Here is a 10,023-nt window from a genome sequence, read left to right on the forward strand (position 1 = left end):
CTCAGCTTCTTCTTGATTGGGGGGTGGGATAAGTCATGGCATCTCCCAAGCACCACCCATGTAAGGCATCAAACTGAGCAGTCACAGTAAATTGTACCCCGCACTCTCCTTTTTCACATGAGCAATGGAATGGTAATGATGCTGATATTTACATGGGAACCTAGGAACTGCCAGCCTGGATTCATAGATTCCCACATTCCAAGACCAGGAGGGACTATGTAATCGTCTAGTCCATTAAAATCAGGTCACAACCCACAGTTTGAGAACCGCTGACCTAACACATTTATCTCTGTCCATATTGGCTAGGTAGTTAGACACACACGCACTCTGTCCCCAGGGGGGCAAGCAACTAGACACTGTGTTTCTGTACCCACTGATCAATGTGTTACAGGACCTCTCTGTGCCGATCCAGAGAGGACAGGCTTCTGATCTAGCCCAGGTAGAAACTTTAGCTCATGCTACAGCAGCTCATGCTTTCAGCTCTGGATGTCCCCTATTCATTCCCCAGGGTATCAAGATGGCAGCTGCCATGCTGAGTTTAAACCAGTATTGGAGCCAGGGTCAGTGCATCCTGCCAGCATCTCAGCCTGGACAAGAGCAGCAGTGGAGACCCAGGGTCTCCCTGGCAGGGAGATAACCCCTGGTTATTGTAGGCTGCAAAAGCGTCTGGGGCCTGATTCCCAGGTCCATCACCAGGGTCAATGGGGTGACACTGGCTGGGGTTGGGACTGCTGGCTCTCACTGATGCGCGTCTCCCCCCTGCAGTGCGGAAGGAGGTGGTGAAAATCCCTTCCACCCTGGAAGTGGATGTGGAGGATGTCACTGAGGAGTCTCAACACATCCACTTCATCAAGCCGCTGATGCTGAGTGAGGTCCTGGGGCTGGAGGGGGCCTTCCCCATGCAGGCTGAGATCCTGGAGGGTCCTGAGAACCTGCCTATCTTCGAGAATGACTGGATTCCCCGCCTGCAGAAGGGGCAGAAGATCCAAATCCATGGCAAGTGCTGTGCCTGGAGGATTCTCGCCTCGTCCAGCAAGGGCAGGAGGGGCTCCCGGCACTTCCTGCTCTCCAGCACCTACCAGGGCAAATTTCGAAGACGCCCCCGGGAGTTCCCCACAGTCTTTGACCTGACAACGAGTCTGGGGATGGGTAAGTGCCTGCGGGTGGTGGTGACTAAAGACTGTGAGAGCACCGAGGAGGATCTGCCATCTCTCAGCATGGGGGACCGGCTGGAGGTGCTGCACCTGGCCAAGACCCAGGTCCGCAGGCAGGCAGAACACAAGTCCATCAACGTCCTCCTGTGCAGCAGGAACAGCGGCGAGGACGAGGAGAGCGAGGAGCTCATGCTGCCACTGCACCTGGAAGGCGGCTTTGTGGAAGAGGTCAGCGACAGCAGGAGATACAGCCTCCCTGAGATAGTGGAGCAGCTTCAGCTGCCCTGCGAGGTCAAGGTGACAACCAAGGATTCTTCCCTTGCCAATGATGTTCTGGGCTCTTTCTCCGCTCTGCGGCTGGAAGCGCGAATCACTGAGCCCTTCTTAGTGACCAGCTTGTGCGAGGCGCCGTCAGTGAGCTTCCAGATCCCCCCTCAGTGGCTGGACATGGCCCTGTTCTTCACAGAGGAGCCTGCCCCACCACAGACACCCCTGACAGACAGGTCAAAAGTCGAAGAGCTGACAGAATCCTTTTATTATCATTTGCTAAAGCTGATGCCTAGCAATGAGGCTCCCCCACCACGGCCCCCCAAAAGAAAGGAGTTCAGGGACAAAGCAGGGACCCAGCTACCTGGAGCCAAAGAGGTCACTGAGAAACCAAAGGTACCGATCTGATTCTTCTTATACAAGGGAGGGGGTGGGCGGTGTGTGTGTGTGTGTGATATATGCTTTTGTTGCCTATCCTCCTTTTGGGCAGAGCAGCTCTTTTACTCCACCACAGTGGTACTCAGCCAGGCAGCAGAGCACAGGAAGAGCTGGGAAAGAAGGGGACCCATGTCTAGTTGGCAGCCGGTACCAAGTGGAGTGCCCCAAAGGTCGGTCCTGGGGCCGGTTTTGTTCAATATCTTCATAAATGATCTGGAGGATGGTGTGGATTGCACTCTCAGCAAATTTGCGGATGATACTAAACTGGGAGGAGTGGTAGATACGCTGGAGGGGAGGGATAGGATACAGAAGGACCTAGACAAATTGGAGGATTGGGCCAAAAGAAATCTGATGAGGTTCAATAAGGATAAGTGCAGGGTCCTGCACTTAGGACGGAAGAACCCAATGCACAGCTACAGACTAGGGACCGAATGGCTAGGCAGCAGTTCTGCGGAAAAGGACCTAGGGGTGACAGTGGACGAGAAGCTGGATATGAGTCAGCAGTGTGCCCTTGTTGCCAAGAAGGCCAATGGCATTTTGGGATGTATAAGTAGGGGCATAGCGAGCAGATCAAGGGACGTGATCGTTCCCCTCTATTCGACATTGGTGAGGCCTCATCTGGAGTACTGTGTCCAGTTTTGGGCCCCACACTACAAGAAGGATGTGGATAAATTGGAGAGAGTCCAGCAAAGGGCAACAAAAATGATTAGGGGACTGGAACACATGAGTTATGAGGAGAGGCTGAGGGAGCTGGGATTGTTTAGCCTGCAGAAGAGAAGAATGAGGGGGGATTTGATAGCTGCTTTCAACTACCTGAAAGGGGGTTCCAAAGAGGATGGCTCTAGACTGTTCTCAATGGTAGCAGATGACAGAACGAGGAGTAATGGTCTCAAGTTGCAGCGGGGGAGGTTTAGGTTGGATATTAGGAAAAACTTTTTCACTAAGAGGGTGGTGAAACACTGGAATGCGTTACCTAGGGAGGTGGTAGAATCTCCTTCCTTAGAGGTTTTTAAGGTCAGGCTTGACAAAGCCGTGGCTGGGATGATTTAACTGGGAATTGGTCCTGCTTCGAGCAGGGGGTTGGACTAGATGACCTTCTGGGGTCCCTTCCAACCCTGAGATTCTATGATTCTATGATTCTATGACCCCTGCAGAGGTTGGAGTCCTTGCTGATCACCCCACTTCCCTGCAGAAATTCTAGCAGAAATCCTGCACCCCGGCTCTCTGGTGTCCATTTGGGACTGGATTTTCTTGGCAACTATCCCATTGCTTGCAGTCCACACACCCCGCTACCAGCATCTTCAACAGACGGGACTACAGCCTTTCATTTTTAAAATCCATCTTATTCCTCTTCCCATTAGCCACTGCCCCCTTTGTCCAAGTCAAAGTGCATACCCGAGGAGTCTGTGCCGCCATCCTCCAAGCCTAGGAATGCGAGGAGTCGGCCGATTGTCCGGAGCTCCCCGAATGAGTACTCGCTACATCACACTGGCTCGCAGATGGCCCCTAAGCCTACTAAACCCTTCAAAGAGGCCAGAGGTAAGACTGTCCAATAGACATGCTGCTGTAGCACAAAGGATGAAAAGGAAGTGCACAGAGTGATGCACTGTGGCAAAATTATTAGGACTAATCTGATTAAGCTAAGGGAAAACTTAGGCTGGAAACTTTTCTGATGGTGCGAGCTACTGGGCTGTGACATGATGCCCCCATTGCTTGGGACACAATGTTGGATACAATTCTAAAAAGGCGAGTGGGAAACAATTACTTGCTTCCTGCAGTGGGAACCAGAAGCCAGGAGCTGGAGAGGGGGTCTGGGAGTGTTTGACCATTGCAGGGGCCCGGAAGTTCGTTATTAGGGGGTTTCCCCTGCCTCTGCAGCATCAACATTCCAGCCCCTATCAGCCTGCATAGAGATTAGATTTGACCAAGAAATGGAAAAACCACTTTGCAACACATTGGGCCGTTTGGAATTTCTTCCTGTTTCAAAGGGTTGAAATGGACCCATTTTGCACTTTTTGTAAAAACTTTATTTAAATTGTTTTACTAAAAAATTTGAATATTCAAAATTTAGTTCTCCCCCTTTTTGCCAGAGTGCAATAAAATGAATGTGGTCCAGGGTTTTCCTCACACAGTCCTTTTTTTCTTTCTTTTTCCAGTCTGTCGTGTTTCAAATCATAGAATCATAGAATCATAGAATATCAGGGTTGGAAGGGACCCCAGAAGGTCATCTAGTCCAACCCCCTGCTCAAAGCAGGACCAATTCCCAGTTAAATCATCCCAGCCAGGGCTTTGTCAAGCCTGACCTTAAAAACCTCTAAGGAAGGAGATTCTACCACCTCCCTAGGTAACGCATTCCAGTGTTTCACCACCCTCTTAGTGAAAAAGTTTTTCCTAATATCCAATCTAAACCTCCCCCACTGCAACTTGAGACCATTACTCCTCGTTCTGTCATCTGCTACCATTGAGAACAGCCTAGAGCCATCCTCTTTGGAACCCCCTTTCAGGTAGTTGAAAGCGGCTATCAAATCCCCCCTCATTCTTCTCTTCTGCAGGCTAAACAATCCCAGCTCCCTCAGCCTCTCCTCATAACTCATGTGTTCCAGTCCCCTAATCATTTTTGTTGCCCTTTGCTGGACTCTCTCCAATTTATCCACATCCTTCTTGAAGTGTGGGGCCCAAAACTGGACACAGTACTCCAGATGAGGCCTCACCAATGTCGAATAGAGGGGAACGATCACGTCCCTCGATCTGCTCGCTATGCCCCTACTTATACATCCCAAAATGCCATTGGCCTTCTTGGCAACAAGGGCACACTGCTGACTCATATCCAGCTTCTCGTCCACTGTCACCCCTAGGTCCTTTTCCGCAGAACTGCTGCCTAGCCATTCGGTCCCTAGTCTGTAGCTGTGCATTGGGTTCTTCCGTCCTAAGTGCAGGACCCTGCACTTATCCTTATTGAACCTCATCAGATTCCTTTTGGCCCAATCTTCCAATTGGTCTAGGTCCTTCTGTATCCTATCCCTCCCCTCCAGCGTATCTACCACTCCTCCCAGTTTAGTATCATCCGCAAATTTGCTGAGAGTGCAATCCACACCATCCTCCAGATCATTTATGAAGATATTGAATAAAACCGGCCCCAGGACCGACCCTTGGGGCACTCTTCAACTTTGAAAAAGCTGCCAAGTAATAGAATGACAGTTTCATTTCTCCTTTTGTCCCTTGGTAACTTTTCTAAAGTTGGCAAATATTTGACAACTTACAGAGGAGAAAAGGGAGGGAAAAAAATTCTAGACCTTATTCATTCTACTGCATTCAGTAACAAACAAACAAAAGAGTGAGAAAGGGGGAAAAAACCTGAAGGCTCAAAAAAAATTATTTCAAAAATTAAAATTAAAATTTAATTTGAAAAGAAATTAGATTACAATTTTTGTTTAGAAAATTTTTGCTGACAAAAATTAAATTTTTCATGGGAATATATAGTCATTTTTCAGAAAACACCATTTTCAGCAGGAAATTTTTGATCTGATCTAGGGTCAGTGGGATCTGTGCTTGAACATATACGGTACTATAAAATGCATATCAGTACTCTAGGAAAGCAGGGTCTAGGCATCTCAAATTGGGCACCCAAAATTAGTGGACCAGATAACAATTTTGGCCTTAACCTCTCTGTGTCTCTGGTCCCTATGTGTAAAACAGGAACAACACCCACCCACCCCTCACCTCACTGAGGCTGTCCAGGCACACAACCTTAATTTTGATGCTTCCTAACTTTTGAGTGCTCAATTTTGCAACTTTCATATTCTTTAAAGTTTTGTTAATATAATGTAGGAAGAAATCAGGCTGTCTTGTTCACTCAGGGAGCGCACGCAGCAAGGGGTAACCCTCATGCCAGTGCAGATACAGAGAAGTAGGCTACGGTCATAAAAACAAATCTCATGCTTGAGGGTGTGAACCGATCTCCGCAGGGGCTGGAAAGTATGTGCCCTCCCACTAACCCTAAAACTGGCTCTAGGTTCATGGAATGGTTTTGTTTGTCATCCCCCGCAAAGCATTAGATACTGGCCACTGACAGAAGCCAGACACCAGTCTGGATAGGTTATTGGTCTAATTGAGCACAACACATGCTGCGTTCTTAGCAACATGCAAACTCACTATATTGCTCATGGCTTTTTATGCTCTTGCTCCTGGGATATTTGCTGTTAGTCACCTTTGCTAGTGTTGTACTCAGATAAAAGTATTACTCTTGCATCGCAAGGCCTCTCAACACTGGCAGGGAAGAAGGAGAGATCAAGAATCTGCCTCTCTAAAGGGTTTCTATAGTCCGTACCTCCCTAGTATCTTAGCACATGGAGTCATCCAGGACATCCCAAACGCTGTCACAGCACCTGCATGGTATTCTCTTTCCTCTTCCTTTTAGATGCAAATGTCAGCGAGGATTCTGACCATGACTATGAAGTAATTGATGAAGACCTTATAAAAACAATTGATAAAATGCAGAAGGCTGTTCTTCACTACTAGGACTCCAGCCCACAGGACATGAAAAGATGCTGGCCTACGCCAAAGCCACTTCCAGCTCTTCAACTCAGAGATGAGCACTCACAAAAGCTAAATGCAGCACTGAGTCCTATGAAGTGGCTTCCAACTGCCCTTTCCGGTGCAGCCTGAAGAGACAGCTGGGTTCCAGCAGTCACTGCTCCATTGTGCTGCAAGCAAGCGAGCCTGCACATTCAGAGACCTGCCCTGTCCTCTATGTACTAAAGCAGAGGGCTGGTGTTGTTGGTCCTATGGTAAGGGGAGTGCTGTCCTTAGCTGTGTAGTTTGGAACCAGGGTTGCTGGAACAATTTGTATAGTGGGGGTGCTGAGAGCCATTGAATCAAACTGTAAATCCTGTTTATGATGGAAAACACTTGTTCTTACCCCTGTATACCCCACTGTAAACTTCTGGGATGGGGTGCTGGTGCTAGAGCTCTCTTTCTGCATTTATACTTGATCTGAATCACCTTGATTCAGATCTGTAAGGGGCTGGAAACGCGTCACCCCTGGAGCCTCACCTGAGTGCACTCACACCCTGAGCAGGCCCATAGGCAGCCATCTACCAGGAGGTGGGGTAGCGCTTGAGTGATCTTTCACCCTCACTGCATGGATAACAAAGACGACTTTTCTGCAGCTGCTGCATGCTGTTCTGGGTGGGGTTTAATATTGTAGGTCATCAAGGCCGGCCAAAACTTTCAACCCTGTGTGCCTAAAGTTAGACTCAATAGAAGCAGCTTCATTATGGAAGGTGCTGAGCAGCTCTCACTGCTGTCAGTGGGATATGTGGGGATATGACCCTGCTGAAAATTGGGCTACTTTGTTTCGGTGCCTCACTATTGATTTAGAAACCTAACTTTAGGCATCCAGGTTTGGCAATGTAAGCCTCAGAATATCTCCTGGATGAGAATCAGTGCAGCTGCCAGCATGCAGTGAACTGGGTTAGTTAGGGTTTGTTTAGCATATTTTGTACAGTGCAGTGCTGGCTACAGCTGGGACCCACACAAATTACTCACACATTTACGTAATTGGAGAGGTTGCCCTGGCTCTCTGAGGACACAACTCAAACACCAAGGCACTATGGAGAAACACTTCCAGGGGCTGGAATTAACAGACACTCTACAGCTCCCGCTGAACTCATTTCTCCTTTTGCGAACACTGTAAAAAGCTGCAGTTGTGAACCCCCTCCCCCATTATTTTCAGTGATTTGGTTTGTCTCAGCCATTTTTAGACAGCCAGAGGCTACATCTTTGATCACAGCTGGAGACAACTGGTGCTAATGTTCCACCTGTCCTTCAGCTCACAGGGTACCGTGTGCTTGTGAGCAAGCCTGTTGCCCTGTCTTCCTTTGGCATGCCCAGTGTGATGCTTGTGAATGACCCTGCTGCGCCCTTGGTCTTTGGCTCTCATTTATAAGGTGGCAAAAAACACAATAAAAAGTGTCACAATACAAGCCCAGCAGTTTTATTTAAAGTTTGGTAAAATATCTTGAAGCCTCAGGATCAATATTCTCTATGCAACAAAATGCATCTGTCACAAGGCAGAGGGAAGAGAAATAATTGGATGGCTTGTTTGATTTTAATGGTGTAAAACTTTAGGTTATTCAACGGTAGCATCATGCAGTGCAAGAGAACACTTCCCCACCTTCCACATCCCCCTGGTATCTGGGCACAATGCAGGCATGACAGGCTTAGTGGAAGAAAGGCTGGAAGACACCTGCTGACTGCTTTGAGGAACAGGTAGAAATAGAAATCTAAAGAGATCTGAAACCTAACCCCTCCACCTGACTGAAAGCAAGGCCCTTTTGCTATTCATCCAGCCAAAGGGAGGATTATACTCTGTAGTGTGACTTTAACAATGTCATCATCATCGTAGAGCTCCACATTTATTCTTGTCTACTCTCCAGCAAGTCTATGAACGCATACTGGGATCTGGGGCTAGGTGATGGGGCAGAGGATCTTGGAGCCCAGGCTCCAGCCGAAGCTCAAATTTTTAGCTCAACAGTCCAAGCTGTGAGCCCGAGTTGGCTGAGTCAGGCTGAGACTCAGCACTGTGGGTTTTTTATTGCAGTACAGACATACGAAAGTCAAGTTAGTGCTTCTGGTTTGTGCATCACTAGATTCCATACCCCAAAAGCTGCCAGTTACACCTGTACATCACTTGTCCTCAAAATTATACCCTTGGCTACACCTCTGCTGCTACAATAACCTGAACAGAATATTGCATTCAGTGGGCTTGCACAGGTGTAACTGAGAGCAGTATCTGAAGACACTAGAGGGCAAAGCCAGTTCTGTTGACGTGTGAACAAGGAAGAATCCAGCTCCCGAAGCTGGACAGCTTCTGAGGTGCCAAAAGAACAGTAAAATCTTGCTCTCGTTTACATACAAAAGGCCTACATCGAAAACATTAACATTGCAAACTGAAGCAACTGAAATGTAGAACTGCCAGATTTAAGGTTGCCAATTACAACCCAGGTTCAATCATGATAGTCTGTAATACATGAACACATGCCCCCACCCCTTTTTTTTTTTTTTTTTTGGTCACAGGACCCTTGCCTCATTCAGTGCACAGGACAGATGTTGCTCAGAGACTCAATCAGGGTTGTGTAGTGAAGGACGCTATTATCTATAGCATCCCAGCCTTGTTTGTTGCAGAAGTTGGAAGGTGGGTAGTAGCAAATGAGGCAGGGGACTCATAGTTACAGCAGCTGAATGCTACCCTGGAAAATGATTCCATTCTAGCCTCCACCAGATAGCTCTTCCTGATGCTGGGCAAGTCATTTAAACCAAACTTCTCCCAGAGGGTCACTATGTGTTCCTCACGTTCTGGGTGCCCAACATGAGATACATGGGCCCTGACAAGCACTCATTTTTGCTACTGAAGTCAGGGGGAAGCTGTGAATACACAAAGTGCTGAAAAACAAGAAAAATCAGGCCCTGTGGAAAAAAAAAAAAATGAAATGGTCACAGAAATAGTTCTGATGATGCATAAGCACCAGGGGGCTCAAGCAGAGTTTATATAGGCAACCTTAATTCTGGCATTTCCTAAATATTAGTGCTTTATTTTTGTTTTTAAAGTAGGAATTTTTTTTTTTTAAGAGAGAAAAAAGTTCAACATGATGAACTGTGTAGTGAGCACCACATGGGTCATCAGCAGAATTGGAACTTTTTAAGTTGTCTTTGTTTTTAATAAAGACAAAAATCCTGGAGTGTTACATTTAGTTTCTGAACTTTCTACTGTGTTCACAGTTTTTGTGAAAGTTTAACCCTTTAAAAAAAGTTTACTCCAAAGGCCTCATGCATTTTCCATTGCAGTGGGAGAAAGTACAGAACCTGTTTATTCAGTTCAGGGAATATGCCAGGGGTAAGTTCCATCAAGGTGGAAGCTTTTCTACCTTTGAGAATGCCCCCCCACAAGCAGCGGCGTATTAACGCCTAGGCCGGCAAATTTATAATAGCAGCCAGACGCTGCTCCCCCCAGCACCTGTTTGCACCCTCCACCCCCAGCCCTGCCCCAACTCCACCCCTTCCCTGCCCCCTCCCTGCCCCTATTGGTCCCCTTCCCCAAACCCCCACCCCGGCCCCACCTCCCCTCCTTCGCATGCCACGTTCCCCCCGCTTCTCCCCTCCTTCG

At 47.8% G+C, this 10,023-nt stretch overlaps 1 protein-coding gene across 3 annotated transcripts in view; it reads left to right on the forward strand.

Annotated features, from left to right (window-relative positions):
• THEMIS2 (thymocyte selection associated family member 2) overlaps nucleotides 1-7,843 on the forward strand; it is a 31,599-nt gene extending 23,756 nt beyond the window's left edge. For 2 of the 3 annotated variants that reach the window (XM_073317621.1, XM_073317622.1), the window contains exons 4-6: nucleotides 766-1,817; nucleotides 3,221-3,398; nucleotides 6,277-7,843. In XM_073317621.1, coding sequence (XP_073173722.1) covers nucleotides 766-1,817; nucleotides 3,221-3,398; nucleotides 6,277-6,377 — 1,331 coding nt within the window. In that variant the 3' untranslated portion in view covers nucleotides 6,378-7,843. The remainder of the gene's footprint in view (nucleotides 1-765; nucleotides 1,818-3,220; nucleotides 3,399-6,276) is intronic. The other variant, XM_073317623.1, reaches the window with a different exon arrangement.
• Nucleotides 7,844-10,023: the final 2,180 nt, after the last annotated feature.

Source organism: Lepidochelys kempii, chromosome 19 (genome assembly GCF_965140265.1).
Source record: "Lepidochelys kempii isolate rLepKem1 chromosome 19, rLepKem1.hap2, whole genome shotgun sequence".
In the NCBI taxonomy this organism is placed as follows: Eukaryota; Metazoa; Chordata; order Testudines; family Cheloniidae; genus Lepidochelys; species Lepidochelys kempii.